This window comes from Myripristis murdjan, chromosome 7 (assembly GCF_902150065.1).
Source record: "Myripristis murdjan chromosome 7, fMyrMur1.1, whole genome shotgun sequence".
Taxonomy (NCBI): domain Eukaryota; kingdom Metazoa; phylum Chordata; class Actinopteri; order Holocentriformes; family Holocentridae; genus Myripristis; species Myripristis murdjan.
The window spans coordinates 18,183,208-18,202,287 of NC_043986.1; the positions used below are offsets into that span (position 1 = coordinate 18,183,208).

Here is a 19,080-nt window from a genome sequence, read left to right on the forward strand (position 1 = left end):
AATGGTGATTTCAGGGAATTATCACTTAGTCAAGAATGCGGTTACATACAATACAAACGTGCATTTTGCATGGAAGTAATTACACAATTATCAAAAAAATTACATTTTTTTTGGTTTAGTGCATTAATTTTGAAGTACCAGGTATGGTGTCAATGAGACTGCAGGATCACAACGGTTGGTTATTGCCACAAAATGCTTTAACTGACCAATCAGAATCAAGAATTCAACATAGCGGTGAATGTCTATAACTTGAGACTCATGTTTCTTTAGTTTTACATGAGCACTGTGTATTTTGGAACACAAAATACTGAACTTTTTATTTGCCTCCAAAAGAATCTTCCCCAGTTTAATGAAATTAGTCATTGCTCTGTTCTCTCCCAGTGCAGCACTGAAGGATTTGGGCGATCCAGAGAGCCAGTACTGGCCTTCATTTGACTGCGTGACCAGCGGATGAGCATTGTTCATGCGTCTCCCTGAGTGCCACTCCCACATAACTATGAACTGTGAGCAGGACTTTGGAGATGGGGGCTTGGGAGTGACCCTCACGCTTCGACTGCTCATGCACGGAAAGGTAAAAACCTGCTTGCATCCATTACAGACAGTGTTTATGAATGAATATCCTGCAGTGCTTAACTCCATCGCCTTTTAGTGTGAGATTTGTCACTGCTTTTTGAGCTATCTAACTGATTTATAATGCTGATAAAATTTGAGAGGTAACTATCAATGTTTTACATGCATTTCCTTCTAATTTATTGACTTTTATCTCCTGACATTTTAGGAGGTTGGCAGCATCATAGGAAAGGTGAGACGTTCTATTTCAGTTCTACTGTTCGCACCTCATATTAAGGTATCAATTATAATAACCTGAGGGATTTTTCTTTATCAGATCAAAGAGATGATTTTAAATGCTATGCTTGTGTCTACTCCTAAATAAATGCATTGTTATTCCGGAAAAGCATGTGTTGTTTTAAACCAAAAACCTTAATCAAGCCTTTTGTGTGGATTCATAAGACTCTATTGTTGAGTTATTTCCTCTCTGTTTTGTTTTCGTTTTTTTTTGTTTTTTTTTTCTGTTTTGAAATCAACGCTAGGCACAAAGCCTCCCGACAAGCAATTTTTGTTCAGAGTATCTCCATCCTGAATGTAATTGCCTTAAACCAACCCTCTTAAGACTCTCCCCATCCTCTAATGCCACACAGTAATCCATCAAACAAAAACATTAGCGCATTGACTGCAAGCCTCCTGTTGAAACTGAGCTCCAAAGACATATTACTGTTGGCCCCTCATGGGCACTTTTAGTGTCTGTTAGAAAGGGCTGTGTTGCTTCGCTAGCTCCAACTATCGTGCCTTGCAATACATCTCTTGCAAAGGATATCAATGGCAAAGAGAAAGATTAAAAGAAAGGACCGGTAGCTGGAGAGGTGAAAAAGCAATCAAATGGATGCAGGAAGTAAAGAGTGCTGGAAGGAGAGATGTAGCAATGGCTAAAGCAATCTGTTGCAAGAGATGAAAATATCCCAGAGAAAACAGAGGAAGAGAGGAGAGCAAGAGAGGGAGATGTGCTTAGTACATGTCTGACTGAGAGCCACTTGATCTGCAGTACTTGCACTAATAACTTGCCACTCCACCATCCAGCCCTGTTTCCTTCCCATCGCTCTCGCCTCTTCCTCATCTCTCTCCAGCGTCACAAAGGACCTCAAATAATGCTTGAGTGTGCCTAAAATTATACCCCAGAATATAACATAAATGACAGGGCAGCTCAGTGCATAAGATGATGCTGTTTTTGATGCTAAGCCAGTGGTTGTCAATGCAGGTGTGAATAGGAATGATTGTAAAGAGCGATGACAGCTACGGGTTTTAGTCAAAAGGAGGTGACAGAAGGAGAGGCAATCTGAAAGCAGCAGAGGATGTGTTGCTGTATGACAGAGATGTGACAAAACACACTACTTATACCTGGCGGGTGGAGGCAGGGGGTGTCTTCACAAACACTGCACATGTAGACGTTACTGTTGATGTGCATGTGTCCCCTTCAGAGGCAAAACTACATTTGATATCTTACTGAGACAGCGTGCCGAGGACATCGCCGAGATACATTGCCGGCTGAAATTCCAGCTGAAATTTGTTCTGTGAAATTCTAATCAGTTTAATGTGCTTTGAAATGGCAGATTTCATTCAGAGGTCGAGGACACCGCCAAGTCAGAACATTTCAAACAAAGCGCATTTGATTCTGTTTAAAGTTGTCCTTCATCTTTTCTCTTCCAGAAAGGAGAGACTGTGAAAAGAATACGAGAGGAGGTATGTGACCCACGCCTTTCTGTCTCAACCGCGGCTGTTGATCGTGTGTGGAGACGCAAGCTTAATTTCATGTCTTCGTACCGAGCGAGTTGTGCTGTTTGTTGCTCTGTGTGGGTGTGTGTGCGTGTGCCACGGGGCCCAGGAGAAATAAGCATATTTTGCTCTCTGTTTCTCATACCAGAGACATGAACCAGCCACAATTTTTCCGCCAAAAATTCTACCTCCTACGTAGTCCAGTCTTTCCACCACAAATACAGCAGGTTATAATTCAAGAGAAAAAAAAACATAATTCCGTCTTAGATGGCCTCTAATACTGGTCAGGAGGCCTGGGTGGTTGTGTATATTAATATTAAAGCTCAGCTCCCTCTCGCTGTTTGGGAGCTGTGGGTCTGAAAAGCATACAGAACAGGCATATTGTCTGACCTGCCTTTTGGGCAACAGCGACTTCTTTTTCAATTAAAATCCTCTCTCTCTCTCCATCACTCACTGTCCCTCCTCCACCTTCTCTTTAACCAAATCCCCGCTCTGTGCCTGTCCCCCCGTCTCGTGGTCTTTTCCCTGCTTAAAGTGACTTCCTTCTTCTGTGTCTGTCTCTCTATTACCCCTTCATAAACCTCAAGGGTGCAGTTGAGCCGATGCCGCTTGGTTAACTCTTTGTATTAAAAGTAATTAGCATGACATTTTAGCGGTACATTTGACTCTTTTTGCGGGTGCTAAGGTTTTATCTTGCATTTTATGAGGCAGAAGTATAAACAAGGGGACGGTGAGGTCATGGGGCGATGCTGCCAGGCAGAGCTGCTGGATAAACCACTCACCCATGGTAGCCATCCTGTCCATCCATTTATCCAGCCGTCCAGCCAGCCATTCAGCCAGCCAGCCAGCCAGTCAGTCACTTTGGGCCTTTGTTAGCTCCACACTGTTTGAGCCTCATCCTGGCATGGATCCCCTAGGCCTTATGTACAGACATGGTGGGAGCATGACTCATTGGAGTGACTGGAGAAAATGTCCCAGAGGTCAGAGCTCTGTCCTGTCTCTAGTCATATGACTCCAGCTCAGGGGGGCTCTGGAGAGAAATACAAGGACACAAAATGGAGAGAGATGAGGGCAGGGGATTTATTGTGTGAGGACAATACCCTGAGGAGAAACTCTTATTAGATTGTCAGTCTGTGATACAGAGATGTGCTGTGTAACTTTCAATCTCACCTCCTTTCTCTCATCTCACTTGGCTTCCTTCTCCTGGCTGTATGAACCCCCCTGACCACTTCAATCCCTTTTGCCAGTTCGAAACTTAACCACAAGGAGATTAATACTGACCTTTAAGTGACCCGGCGGCCTGCTCCCCTCACACCCTGTCTGTCCCTGCAGAGCAGCGCACGGGTCAACATCTCAGAGGGCTCCTGTCCAGAGAGGATCATCACCATCACGGGCTCCACAGACAGTGTCTTCAGAGCCTTCACAATGATCACATACAAATTAGAGGAGGTAAGTACAACACACACACACAGCACTTCATCGTCACTTCCATAACTGAGGTGAAATCGACTCAGTTAGTGTGAATAAGATGTCATAATGATACTTAGTTTTGGTCATCTATCGAGGTAAAATTATCAAGCAAATTATCAAGCAAAACAGATGACTGAGCAATGCAGAAAATACAGAAAAGGCACACCAGGTTGCAATCAGCAAATAATTTTTGGCACGCTCACTGAAGTTGGCGTAGTCTGCTCGTAGCCAAAGTAACGTGTTAGTGCTAGGAGACATAAAAGCTGCAAAAAGCCCTTTCACCGCAGCATTATCATATGATAGCATTTCCTTTGCTTCAAATCACCATCACCGCTAATGTGCTTTTATCACCGGCGATAATACTCCAAATTGGAACGATGGTGGGAATACTTTCAGCTGCGTTCGGTGGCATGATGCGCTTTCAGATACGATTACACTGCAGATGAAAATTGGTGGCAACCTGTTATAGCTGATGTTGCAAAGCCGTCGTGACTTTCACCGTAAATATTGCAGCGAGAAGAATTGCATGATGAATGAATTTGCCACCCCTTCCTGTGTGTGTACAGCAGGTCTTTAAATAACATTTGTCATTTGTAGGGCCCTTTAAAAGTGCGGCAACAATTGAGTGAATTCATAACTTTTAAAGACGACACATTATTCAGAGAAGATATCCGAGTCACCGCGCCAGTCCAGATGACATTAAGTTTGTGCCTATTAATTAAAGACGGCAGGTTTGTGTATGATTTACTTATGATTTACTAATGACTTATAGATAACAGGTTTTCCTCATGCTGTTGATCCCCTTGGCGACTCCATCCATCAGCAAACTAATTAACATGGTGGAATCAGAGCCGTCTCCACAGTGATTTAGCATCGCAGCAGACACTAGGTAGGAAGCAGGTGCTCCCTGCTCAGGTCCACAGCCTTCAGTAAACACATGCTGGCTGGGAGCATACCGTAGTGCAGTATTCATTAAAGATCTTTTGCGCTCACCTCTTTTCAACCCTGTGTTCAGCTGAAAATCTTGAGTTTCCATGGCAACATGTTGGCTGACCCACTGTGCGCTGCTTCCAACACTGTTGAGTGGTATATGTCTGACAACTGTAATTAACAACAAAGAAGGGTGTTAACCTCTTTGATTGTTGAGACTTAACAGTTGCCTCCCTCTCTATATACTGTGGGATTACTTGTGAAACAAAAACAAGAAATAAACAAGGGGACAAGTTGTTTTCTTTAGCCTGTTGATCACATATATTGCAAATAATGAAATCCATGAAGTCAAAAGGTCATAAGGCACTTTTATTAAGGGGCTCTGATAATACAAAATCAAGTGTTCTGTTACAATACAGCACAAACAGCACAGTACCGTACATGCCTTTTTGTTTCCAGCTGTTGAGATACAGCATGCATGAAAGCCACATAATCTTTCTGTATTGGGGTCCTTATCCCACCCGCAACACAATATGCATTGGGGATTAAGCCAAGCAACTCTTTGTGTGAACGGTGCTTGTGTAACCCGCGGAGTTATTTCCGCCAATTTGCTTTGAGAGTCTCTTTTTGCAAGCGTGGCGCAGGAAAGTATTGGAACGCTCAGCACTTGTTAAGATATGGCGCATATTTTTAGATCAAATCAAGAAAATGACGCCCAGAGCCTTGTGATTGTGCTGACGAGCTCCATGCCCCTCTTACAATGACACGAGATGCCAGAGAGCCCGATCCGCCTCACTAAATATAGACTTGGAGCAGAGCAGTATTAGAGGAACATCACAATGTGCTTTTTAAACTTAAAGTTCACGGTTTATTGGAAAAATAAATTTATTTCCCCTTGCAAATATAAATCCCTTGAGGGGCTATGAATAAAAACACATCCACGCTGCCCCCTCTTAAGTCTGACTCCACTAATTTTTGTGTTATTGCAAACCGCCTCCAACACATTTCATTCAAACCTGGCAGTGCGCTTTGCATTCTGTCACACACAAGTTATTGGGTTTTACTCTGATGGGCAGAGAGACAGTGAGGTGTATTTACATTTCAAAGGCTCAGAGAAACACACTGCTCATTAATTAAGAGCTCAGTCTCCGCCTACAGCAGATCAAGCATAGGCTGTTTGCTACCTGCATGTAGAAAACACTCATCAAATAAATAATGTAGTTTGGTCAACTAATTTGCTTGAACTTAACAAACATTTTTTTTTTTTTTATATTGGACATATTACGCTCTCATACTTTCATTGCCTCTAAAGGTCCTGCTGGTGTTATTTTGCACATTAATAAGGCTTTATTTTTCCATTTCCCTATATTCTGCATTCATACATTTAACTGAACATGTGTTGGAATTGTTGTTTAAATGTGTGTTTATCTAACCCCCTTGGGTATATTCCTCTCCATATTGTATTTTTTTTCCTATTTAAATTCTATTTCCTTCCTTGCTGTATTATATTACCATCTGCTGCTGCAATGACCCAATTACCTCACGGGGATCATTTAAGTTTTATCTTATCTCGTGCCTTTCGGGCGCATTTTATAACAATGAAGAAAAAGAAATAGCGGCACAAACAGTGATGAAACTGATATGCATTGTAACACAATCCGCTATCTGTTAAATCCAGTTTGATCAGTTTCAGAGTTGCTAAAAGGCTTGACAATACACAATTAGTCAGTGTTTTCATTAAACAGTGTTACATGGAGTTTCCTCAAAGGAACAGTTCACCCAAAATACAAAAATATGTATTTTCCCATTCTGTGCATTCAGATAGTTTCTGGGTGATTTGGCAAGGTTTCCATATCACCCAGCACTCCACTACAGTGGGACTGGATGGGTTTTGTTTTATGGGGCAAGCTCCTTTGCGTGTGTATACCCTCCAATTGATGGACAACGTGTAGCAAATATGGCTAATCTGACATGTGCAAGTCATGCTTTAGTGTTTTAGAAGTGTATTAACATCCGAAAAAGGTTGTGATGTACGTGTCACTGTCAAATTACATGACATGTATATTTTACTTCAGTGTGTCCAGCAGCCTTTTTAGTTCAAATTAAATCCTTTCTCATGGCAATTTCTTAAAATAAATCAACAGCTTAGATAATTATAATAAACTCCTCCTGTAAACCATAAAAAGGCCTATCTCTATGACAAGGCATATTTCATTGATCTAGTCATCACCTCCGATTCATTAGATGTTTTTAAAAAAATAATAATTATGATAGATTCTTGTGTGCGTGACAACATTAAGTCTCTTAGAGGACACATGGAGAGGGTGCTCTGGTTCAATCCAGGTTTCATTCCACACAGGGAACAACTCAACACAAATCACACCCCACTGGTGTTGAATTAATGTTTCGTCTTTCCTGGAGAATTCAGCGGTGTCTATGAATGATTAAACAGTGTTCCAGGCCCTCACTAGACATGCCAGTTTTGTGCCGTGATGGGTCAGCCTGCTGGCTTCTCTCCCAGCACATACTGAAACACACAGATATAGAGGTAGAGGTTAATTAGGTGCAGGTGCAGGACCGCTCTTTGCTCTCTCCACCTCCCGGCCAACGCTCCACCTGTCACAGATACCGCGGGTCCCATCAGCTTATTCTGCTGTTGAATTAATTTCCATGTGGTAGATACCCGCCTTGCAAATAAATAGACTCAAATTTGCGAGTGTAATGGCTACTTTATTGTTCATAGTTTTGGCTTTTATAGATAGTTGCATTGGATTTGTCAGTTAACTGGATAAGATATTTTAAGATATTGCAAATAAATGCAAATGCCGGCCTGTCACATCAAGGTAATTGAGGAGACTGAAATTTCATTGATAGTTGCTGTTTGGTTTTGACGTGACCAGTATTCAAAATGTCCAGTGTAGCCACCTGTGTTCAAATCAATGTGAATACCAAATTGACTTGAACGAGGTCTATTCAGACTTTGCCCTTTTTGGCCTGATCCTTTATGTCTGAGTTCTTTGATTTATGCCCCCAAGTGGCTTATCCCTCCCTCTCTTCACACCTCTACCCCTCCTACTCATTTTCCTCTGTCCCTCTTGACCTCGCTCCCCTTGTTCTCTCCAGCTGATTCACACCACATTTTTCTTCACCGGTATCTTCCTGTCTCCCTTCCAGGACCTGACTGCACTCGTGGCCAACGGCACCATCACCTCCAAGCCACCAGTCACCTTGCGGCTGGTCATCCCTGCCAGCCAATGTGGCTCTCTCATTGGGAAGGGAGGGGCCAAGATCAAGGAGATCAGAGAGGTGAGCTTCCTGAACACACGTCTTCTTCATCCTCCGTGTCCTCGCCGCACAGGCTTGTTTAACACACAATTACAAAGGGAACATGCGGTATCTTTTTCTCCAAATGAAGAAGAGAGCACGGCACACATGTATACAGTTTCAGAGATTTAATTTTTCCTCATCTGTGCCCCAAGGCTTGCTGTATTTGCCTCGACAATATGCACAAGACAGCTAATAATTACCGCTTACATAACTGCTTCATTACATTATGGGTATGTACGTTAGTAAATGGTTTCCTTCAGATTGTGTACAATTACAGTAGAAGTATGTAAATTAGGCTGGAGCAATAGTGATCAAATTAATCTCTAGCAGTAAACTGGTAAATCAGTACAGGGAATAGAGCGATTGCTCAGCAGATTGAGCTCAGAGGACGCAGTGGCTACAGGCTTGCCAACTGTGAGCGTCTTGGCAAATGAAAATGTAACAACTAAAATGAAATCAAATCACCAGTGGCAATAATAGCTCAGCACTCTAACAATAATGTTACTGCTAACATGCGATTTGCAAAGCCTGTATAAAAATGTTAAATCTTCAACAAAGGATTAACACCCTCTTAAAGTGAAGATGCTCAATAAACACTATGTGAGCTGTATCTCCCTCTGCCATGGTAATTTTCATGCTACACTGTGTCATGTCAAAAGCACATAAAAAAAGAGTGTCTTCTCGTTTATTCACTGCAAGTATATGAATCAGGTAATTGTTGTTTTCATCTTTTCAACAAATACTTGAATAACATGTGGACAACAGCTATATGGCAATGGTCAAGGTACAGGCTGCATCAACCTCTGGTCATTTGTGGTCATACAGGAGCTAGACTTTTCCAGCATTTAACAATTTGTGATGCCCCTTAATTGTTGACCTGGTTAAAAAAAATGCCAAGATTGTTTAATGCAGAAGTCATGAACCTTTTCAAAATAGACTACAGTCTCTTGCAACTTCATTGGTTAAAATAAGCTAAATAACATGAATTAAAAGGTACTTTTAAAATTGGTGATCCGGCCAACTATACAGAAGGTGTTAAAATGGTTTTGTCAGTAATTCAGATCAAATGGAAAATCTGGCATGGTGGAAGCTGTGGAGTCCAGTTCACCAGGTTTCATGTAAATCAGATATGTAGTTTGGGAGTTTGGGCCTTTTAAATCTATTCTTTTATAGCGCCAACATTTGGTGGGGTCATATTTCCAGAATTGTAAGTTAAAACCATCAACAATCATTTTGCCAAACATTATATCTCATTTCACAGGAAATTTAAAAAAGCATGGGAGACAGAAAGCAACAAACCAGCAGGAAATCAGCAACCAATAAATATCAGACATTAGAGTTGACACAAGAAAGACTGATTATTGCTAATTGCCGAAGAACCAGATCCACAGCTGAATCTCCATCAGTGACATGAAGAAGAATTCAGCCTGAGCGTCAGCTGACGACAGAGAGACCGCACGGTCCAGATAGATCACTTAACACAACACATGACTCAGCAGTGGCAGCTTTGAAAGGAAAAATCCTGGCTGCATTTTGGTCAGTTGACATGTTAGGACTGAACTTACATCAGATCTGCTGCCAGGGACTTCTAACGTGGCTGCTGAGCACTTCGGTTTGCTGCCCACCACGCTATGAATAGAAGCTCGGCCGCTTTCATTCTGGCCGATGCTCTCACCAGCGCTGGCATCCATCTGTTAGCTGTGATTATACAACAAAATCAAGTTTTCTTGTTGACGTTACCTAAAGGTGACCTGTTGCAGATCTATGTTTCATTTCCCATTTGGTCATTGTTTGAAATAACCACAGAGAAAAAAAATCATGGTTCTAGCATAGATATATCAGACATCTGCTGTTGAACAAGATACCTGATAATCCTCCCCTTTCTAAGTGGATCCAGCACATGCTGTGCCTTTTGTAGGGATTCACCAATATCTCTTTTTCGGTGCCAATACAGATGCTGAGTATTAAATATAAAACTATAGACCAAAACAGAATACCAATCTAATCCATTACTTCACTGGACAGTGTAGGCCTGGGCCAATAGTTTGGGGTTTTTTCACAGAATAATCTTTTTTTTAAAAGACATTTGAGAACTACTGTCCTGTGAGCCAAAACTATAAAAAATCGAGTTACTCAGGGCTTTTGGTATTGGACATTAGATCAGATGTATCCCTTTTAGCCTTGTATTGGAACCAGCTACATCATCTCCTGGCAAGCATTACAAATTAAGTCTGCTAGTAGTGGCCAGTGTTGGGAGTACATATAATTAAATTACAAAATAAATGTAATTGTAATCTGTTACAGTTATTAATCGAAATATTGGTGATTGCAAATGGGTTACATCTGAATTTATTCTTTTTGGTAAAAAGCTTATATGTAAAATATAGCCTTTCACTCTGTTGCTTTAGATCTTTTTGCTGTGCAGGATTGTCTTCTTTTGGCTTATTTCCAGATAATACAGGTCAGCAAAACCATTGTGGCAAATTTGAGTGCAACACCATCAAGGGTAGGAGCTGTATCTACGTCCCGAAAGGCTCCATTCATTTGGCAGTATGCGGTAAAATTTTGAGTGCTGTTCTTGATCGGTTCGCTTTTTTGAATTTGCACCACTTCTCGCCTGCCAATCAAATCAATGCACATTGTTCCAAGCAGCCGGTCTGCTATGCCAGCGACCAGCCAGCCACATCAAGATGGGTGGTCATGTCATCGGAGAGGAACGCCTTTTCAGTGATGGAGCTTGTTTGCCACTTTGTTTACAACCAAAAAATTTTTTAGAAAAGTTACATTAATTTGATGAGGTCATTAAAATAGTTACATTACTTCTTAAATGTTTTACATGGTAACTAGTAATCTGTAACCTATTACACCTATTACACACAAAGTAACCTTCCCAACACTGGTAATGGTGCATTAAAGGTGTGGCTGATTGTCTTACAGACGAAAAAACAACAAATTTCCTGCCATTATAAGAAAAGTGGATTTTGCCTCCCTTAACAGCATCCTCGCCTGCAGTCACTCTATCTCAAGGAGACATCAGCCAAAAAGAAGAGCATGACGTCTTTTGATCATGGATGACTTTCCATTTATCTCTGACCAGATAGGCCTCGACATTAAATATACAGCACTAGAGCATGGCTAGGCTCATTCAGAAGGTTCAGGGGGGGGAAAAATCTAATGCCTCTCTGTTGTACGGTCAGCAAAGCCCACAGAAATGGAGCCATGGCAGTGTAATCATGACTTGTCTTATCTCCTGAATCGGACTAATCCTTTTTTTAAACCCCTATCATTGCCAGAGCACCGGAGCTCAGATACAGGTGGCAGGGGATTTGCTGCCCAACTCTACTGAGCGGGGGGTGACGATATCTGGGAGTCAGGACTCGGTAATCCAGTGTGTCAAGCTCATCTGCACAGTAATCCTGGAGGTAGGAAACCTACCCTTCCTCTTCCTTACCTCACATTACTACACCTAGATGGCATTTTGTCTGAGCTCCACTGCAGCAAACTGAAAGAAATAATTGCTGTTGACATGCATGCTCTAATTTTTATCTGCATGCAGTTGCTGTCTATTCCACTGCAATCACTTAGTTAATCCGTATTTGTTAGGATTCATTAGTCTTCTTTGTTAGTGCTACCTATGGCACTGTTGAGTTGTAGTCATTTTACCATACAGTGGGATTGATTGGATTCACAACACTGCCGGATACAGATGGAAGGGTTTCATAGTATTATCCTCATTTAGAGTGTTAAACTAAAGAAATACCACAGTGAAGTGTGCAATTCCTGTCGTGTAGCATTATGGTTAAAGTTAGCACATCCTTTACACCACTCATCCTCGCTTCCTTCAGCTAATGGACTCCCATGTGCTGTAACAATTTGCCAGGACAGACACAGGATTTAATCTTAAGGTGCAGTGCCCAGGTCAAAGTTTTCCATTGCTGGAAAGAAATCCAAGCTGTTAACAGAAAACAAACTGACCCGCAGCAAAGTGTGTCCACCTTTAGACAACAGCTCTCTTGAGAAAATTGAGGAAGAGATGAGAGAAAAACAACCCCAAGCACAATTTCTCCCTGTGTGTTCATGGCAGCGCACAAGTCCTTTTTGTTTTAGTGTTGCAGCTGGACCTGACTGACTAATTGCTGGTTTGATCCAGTTTTCCAGGACTTTCTTCAAAGGCTTGCAAGTTTCATTAGGATTCTATACCAGCGGGTTCCTGCCTCGTGGCTCCGAGATGTAAATTATGCAAAGTTATACAAAGAATTTGCTGTGACTACTCCCACAAAAAAGATGCTCCACATTTTGAAACAAAAAAAAAGAAACAAAACACCAACACTGCATTCACTTGATAAGTTATACATTGTTGTGTGCAGTTACACCCGTGCATAATCTCCTTTTCTTACTGCTGTGTGAAGATGAAGAATTTTTTTGTCTTTTTTGTCTACTTGTCTGTGAAATGCATGTCACTGTAGATGCTTGATTTATCCAGAGAATAATTCACCGCTGAGCCTGGAGCTGGGTTTCACACTAAAAATCAGGCTGTTATCCATAAAGAGCACTCGCGACACTACTTCAGTTATTTAATAAATAGCTAATATTAACCCAAAGACTAAGCAATGGCGATATCTTTAGCAGTTTAATACATCATTAATTGTTATTGTCTTTTAATGTAGTGGATAGTTCAACATCATTTGCTTTTGCAGTCTCGCTCTTTGATAGCGTTACTGCTGTCACTTGTCACAGCGCACAGCACGTTAGCTGTGACATGCTCCTAGTCTGTTTGTGTTTTTGATAAAGGTGTATCTCACAACCCCAGACCCCTTGTCCTATTTTTTACTTCTTAGTCTCCCCCGAAGGGTGCCACCATCCCCTACCGGCCAAGCCCTTCACCAGCTGCCCTCCTCATCTCGGGGAATCAGGTAGGAATGTAGGATTCAGCTCAGCCGATTTGGGTTTTTGGAGCAGTAAAACATTGCTTGATTTGTGTGTGATCAAATCCTTTGTTAAGACTCCACGCTCACCCTTGTGCAAAGATTAGGTAAGAGAAGAGTCTCCCTGACACAACAGGAGGGGTGGGACGTATAGATACTGCGATTTGGGAGGTGACAGATACCCAGCTTCCCATGGAGTAAGACACAAGATTAGCAAGTGAAGCTGGAGACTTCTCGTCTCCTCTGGCTGGATATTTTGCATGGCTGTCAGCAGTTCTGACACTCTTTGTGCTGCCTCAGACTCTGGTCAATTTGTGGTGTGGCATTGTGTTTTGATATAATCCTCATCACCTCCTCATAATAAGCTATCAAATTAAACTCGGGGCGAGGTTCTGGTCACTGGGAGATGGAAGGACTTTAATGAAGGTTGCGTTGTGATAAGGGATGTTTATGTAATTTGTCAGAGGAGAAAATGAGGCGGAATGGGAAAGGCTGTGCTGATGACTCATAGCTTAAGCCTGTTAGGTCTGTGTGTGCCAGAGAGTTAGAAATGCAGCTTCAAGGACCTTTACTGGACCAGATGTGATCTTGAGTAAAAAAAAAAAAAATAATAATAATAATAATAATAAATGTAAATGGGAATTCAGTGTTTAGGCAAATTTGTCATGTATTTTTTAACAACACACACCAATCATCTGATTTGCAAACATAACCTGATGCAATTTTTAGAATTTCATTAAGCAACTGCACATTTTCATGTTAATATTCTGTGATTGGTTGTTAAGATGTCAGCTACCTCTGTGTTGTTGTTTTTTTAGATCAGCTAAATTTTCCTGTCTAACACGCGGCTCAATGTGTTTCCCTAATGTGTCACTGTGTGTGCGTAGGTGTTTGAGGCATCAGAGTTTGCACCCCACCCTCTGTACTCAGTCACGCAGGGTGGCCTCGACCTCCAGCAGGTAGGTGTCATCTTGACTGAAGATTCAATTGAGGTGAAAAGTCTGTGAATAATTTCCATAACTCCTCTGAATATAAACACCTCACTCGAAATCAGTGCACACTGCATTTTTCTCATAACATAATGAAAATTTCCTTATGCCAGCAGGCAAGATACTATAAAGATATTAGTAGTAGTAGTAGTGGTAGTGGTAATAGTAGTAGTAGTCATATTATTATTATTGTTGTTATTTAACAGTATTATTATTATTATTATTATTATTAGTTTGGATGTTGTGGTGACATTACTGAGCGTACATTAGAATAAAGGGCATACAGGAATGAGTGTGAGGGTTGTACAGAGGTGAGTGGTGAGTGAGGGCAGGGGTTGTGGTATGTCCAAAATTACACAGTCCATCAACTGGCACGAGGCATTAAAAACAACAGCTGAATGTAAGCTGCTGCTATTGTTCTGGTCTGTCATCAGAGACAGAGCCCCTCCTGAAACCTGATGCCGTCACACACCACCACAGCCATACCGTCTCATTTTTAGTCCTTCATAGCTGCCTCCACAGCACTAGAAACATAATGGGCTTAGAAATATGCGACTCATGATAGTAATAACAGATACTGTCATAATGTCAGAATGGGAGATACAGTCACAGCTGACAAATGAGTTACAGTTGGAAAAAAATGTAATTTTGGCTAGCCTAATGTAATATAAAGTGATTCACTGTTTGGGCCACTCATGCTGCAAATGGCAGGATTATTACTAATAATTCATGGTGTTTCGTGTAATTTCCTAAATATACACAGTAGCAATGTATCGATGCAATGTAGGGAGGGGCTCTCAGCGTCCTCTCCAGTTTATGGCCATGGTATGGACTGGTAATACTAGCCAGACTGCTGGCGTCAGTCAGAATTGAGTTAAGCTAAGTGCTGTCTGGTCTGGCCATAACGGCTATGAGAGAAAGCTACACAGGCACCACCCTCACTAATTACAGGAAGGAGAGAGGTGGTGCTGGGCAAATAACTCAGACAGATAGATAGATAGATAGACAGACAGATAGATAGATAGATAGATAGATAGATAGATAGATAGATAGATAGATAGATAGAAATTAACTCATGTGTGCAGGAATAACAGTGAGGAGGAATAGAGAGAGAGAGAGAGAGAGAAAGAGAGAGAGCTCACGTGTATGTGACTGTGCATAATTTAAGATAGTGGGGGATGGGTGATGATAGGTGGAGTTGAAAATGAGGGAAGAAAAATAAATGGAGAGAAAATGAGATGGTATTTGAGATAACTGCAGGAAATGTTGGTCACATACCAACGGTGGCATTCTAACATCAATAAATAATTATCACATTAATGTCGAGACGTTAATAATGACCGGCAGTGAATGAGACCATTTCTTAGAGGATTTACAGCCTCTATCCGCCTCTGTGCTGCATTTTACATGCTGTGCCACCAATTCAGATTTTGCAAGAAATCCAATGGATTATTTTACAGCAGGTATGGATATTGGTTTACATAAAAATAACAGGAATGGTTTCCTTTTGCAAGTAATACACAATTTTTGAGAAACCACTGCACATAGCACCTTTAAAAAGTCGTGAGTCCAATTGTGGGCAGAAATGCAATCATGTATTTCACTTGTGGAAACAACAGTTTAAATTAAATAAAATTATTAATCATCATCATCATCATCATCATCATCATCATCATAATGTCTGAATGTTAATGAGCAGTGTATTTGTGCAGTTAGCTCTTGACATATGAACTTAATGAATGAATGAGTGAGCATTTTATTTCCATGTCTGTTCATTTACATGATCAGTCCTTCATGGGATTGTTCAGACACAACAACAACACACACACACACAGCACAACACAACACAACAAAACCCTCTGGTATGTGAACCAACTGTCATCTAACAGCACAATACATAAATATCATCCAAACATGAACATAAACATAAACACCATCCAGACATAAACGCAAACATAAACCTCCTACAGATAACGCTCTAGGAGATATCCCACAATGGAGCAACAGCAAATATACAAACATAAAACATAAACACACAGCCCCCTAAGCACATGACCCAGCACACAAATCCAACAAAACAAAATCTACATCTGCATCCAATAGTGGGCGACAACACTGTCTGTTTGATCCGGTTTAAAAACCAATAATCACCAATCCAAAGAGAAAAGAGTCTGGGAAATTCATCTATCATATGTTACCCATGCCTTAGAGACACTAGGTATTCAATTAAAGCTCCATTCTTAATACCTATCAAATCTATATCAGGAAATGAACTTTTTTCAACAGAATTTGGCGTAAATCACGATATAAATGGCAGTATGGAATGAAATTAATATAATTCTCCACCTCATTTAGCTCACAATATTCACACATTCTTTCATCTTAATCTCTCAGTGCCAGTATGCTCTTCCATTAAGAGACTTGGGGACGGTGTGAAGTTTCATTGCTGTAATTTACCTAATGCATGACGCTCTCTTCCAGGCCTACACTGTGCAAAACCAATATGGCATTCCACACTCAGAGGTATATGTTTAAAGATTTTTGGGAATATCATAATTTAGTATAGTTGAAGCATTTTTGATGTTTTTTTTTTCTCTATTCTGCATCAAGTTTGTGCTCTTCCGTTTTCCACAGTTGGCCAAGCTACATCAACTGTCAATGCAGCAAAGCCTCAGTCCAATTGCCCAGCCTGCTTCAACTCTCATACCTGGTGGGTATAATAGTAATAAGAGCGGTTGTCACTGCAAAATAGCCCAGTATTTTAGGCTAGACAAATGCAAGGAGCATTGTAATTGCACTGGATTATCTTACCATCGCTCTGACAACCAAATTAAAAGTTAAAGTCAGCAATTTGTCCTAAGAGAATCAAGCAGTGTGTGGAGTTTGTGTTTGAATCGCTCTCTCCGTCTGCAGTTTGTTGTAGATCTTTAAAATGTCTTCAGATGTCAGAGTTAGGGGCTCCATGTCATTAGCTGCACTGATTATGTGCTTATGTGGCTGTGGCAGTAAGGAGGGGGAGAAGAAGCTTTATAGCATGCGCATATCTCCCAGTCAAAGAGAAAACTATTATGTGAAATGATATGTTCTGCAGACTCAGAGAACTGGGAGGAAGAAAAGAATGTGTGCCATGTTCAACATCAGTCTATTAAAATGGAAATTAACTACTTTGCTAAATCTAGCCGTTCTACGTTGAAAGGGCTTCTCACACTGCATATCAGTGGTGCTTTGCACGACTTGACTACTGTAACTAAAAGAATTGAATACATATTCAAACGTGTGACATGTCAATTTTAATAAGTTGGTGCTTGTGTTTCTCTCTCATTAGGGATGGACTCGAACTCTCAGACATCTCAGGAGCTGCTTATTCCCAATGATGTAAGGCTAAGCAACCAGTGGCTCTGGAATTTTCTGCTTTTATTGTGTTGTTAGACAGAAATAACCCAACAGGACTACAATAAAAACAACAGAAAGTCAGCAGCAGTGTCACATGTTCAAATAGCTCTGGAGCAGGTGACTTCAGATGCTCTGGGCCTGAAGCCCCAGCCACAAGGATGTCTTGTGTGACTTCAAAAGAGACGAGAGACATGCTGGCAACTTACTAATTATCCCCATTATTCTAACCTCAGACTAACCCAAGGTTAAGGGGATTTTGAGATGATATGGATCCTTTTGCATTATTGTCTGGGCTGCAGTTGCAGTGTCTTAGAGTGACTCCCATGAGTACCCAGTAAATCCTCTCATGTTCCCTGACCTACTTAGAAGCTGTCTGCTGTCAAAACAGCCAATAAAAAACAGACAAAGATCCTTTCCTTCCTCACTTAGCCTCTGCAATGGATAGACGAAATGTCTCTCTGATCTGAGAGGAGACATTACAATGCCTGAATTTATCTGAAAATGAACCAAAATGAAATGAAATGAAGATGATCAGTCTAATATTGGTTTTGGCTGCCTTGGCCAGAGAGCATCTGGCTGTCAATTCTGTCTCATAATTGTGGTAATTTGCCTCATTTTGCTTCTTTTTGAATTTGAATTGGCAGAAAAAGACTGGGCATTTCATTCCTAAAATTAAATTTGTAATGAGGCCAATCATAAAATGCACTGCTCTTAAATCCAGTGTAACAGCTGAACCTTGTTATAGTAAGGGTATAGTAATAATGTATAATGTGTGTTATAGTAATAATGTACAGTTCTTTCTTTGAGAACCAAGGTCATCCATAAGAATGAAATGTTGTTCAAAGTATACTGAAATTCAAGACCAAAGCCTCCTATTTAAAAAATGCTGTGTGCTGTCAAAGGCTCTGTTCCATCACTAAATTGTACATATCAACAATAAAATTACAAACATTTCCATACATGGGTTGAATGTGTAAAATAAATAAGAGTTCAATTGAATAATCAAGGTTTTACTGTATAGCAGCCACAACCCCTCAACAACATAGCTAAAATGCCTGAGGGTTTTCTTCTTTCTTTTTCCTAAGTAAACCCCTATATGCCAGGCTCCACAATGCATCAGAGGAATGAGAGGGTTCAATGCAACAGTATACGTGACAGGGACAGCTGTAAGCTCCAGCCATTGTTCCAGAGAGGACTTATAGCCATGACTGAGCCTCAGCCCTCTGCCTCGCAGACCAAGCACGCTCAGACCACACAATCCCACTCTGTGCTCGCAGAAACTGAAGGAGACTCGCCTTACAGTGTGTACACACAACTGAGGCATTCAGGAGCCGCTTGCACGCAGTCAGCAGTATACTGTACTTCTGCGCAGCAAAGATTTAGCCAGAAGAAAAATGGCTACACCCCCACCACCCCATCTCTCTTCCTGTGTCCTTTGAAATGACTGCCTCAGCAAGAACTCAAACAATATATAGGCCACTTAGAGTTTAAGACCAGGAGCACCATGCAGCATTACTGTCATTTCAATGTACTGCTTAGAACGAATAATCTCCATAGCAAGCAAACCTGGTGTTTCTTCGGTGTCATTTATTTAGCTCACGCGGTTTTGTGTTTTGTGGTTTTTTTTGTTTTTTTTTTTTTGTTTAGGTGAAACGCGTTGTTCTTACAGGAATGTTTGTGTCCTGAGGTTGTGCATGATAAAGTGGCTGTGCTGTTGA

General features: G+C 41.1%; 1 protein-coding gene across 1 annotated transcript in view; it reads left to right on the top strand.

Moving 5' to 3' along the window:
* Positions 1-19,080, top strand: part of LOC115361990 (poly(rC)-binding protein 4-like) — a 32,863-nt gene that overhangs the window by 11,144 nt on the left and 2,639 nt on the right. Inside the window, exons 2-12 of the mRNA XM_030055736.1 lie at positions 382-571; positions 779-802; positions 2,263-2,295; positions 3,661-3,777; positions 7,903-8,034; positions 11,349-11,477; positions 12,894-12,968; positions 13,868-13,939; positions 16,451-16,492; positions 16,604-16,679; positions 17,295-17,344. Coding sequence (XP_029911596.1) covers positions 464-571; positions 779-802; positions 2,263-2,295; positions 3,661-3,777; positions 7,903-8,034; positions 11,349-11,477; positions 12,894-12,968; positions 13,868-13,939; positions 16,451-16,492; positions 16,604-16,679; positions 17,295-17,344 — 858 coding nt within the window. The 5' untranslated portion in view covers positions 382-463. The remainder of the gene's footprint in view (positions 1-381; positions 572-778; positions 803-2,262; positions 2,296-3,660; positions 3,778-7,902; positions 8,035-11,348; positions 11,478-12,893; positions 12,969-13,867; positions 13,940-16,450; positions 16,493-16,603; positions 16,680-17,294; positions 17,345-19,080) is intronic.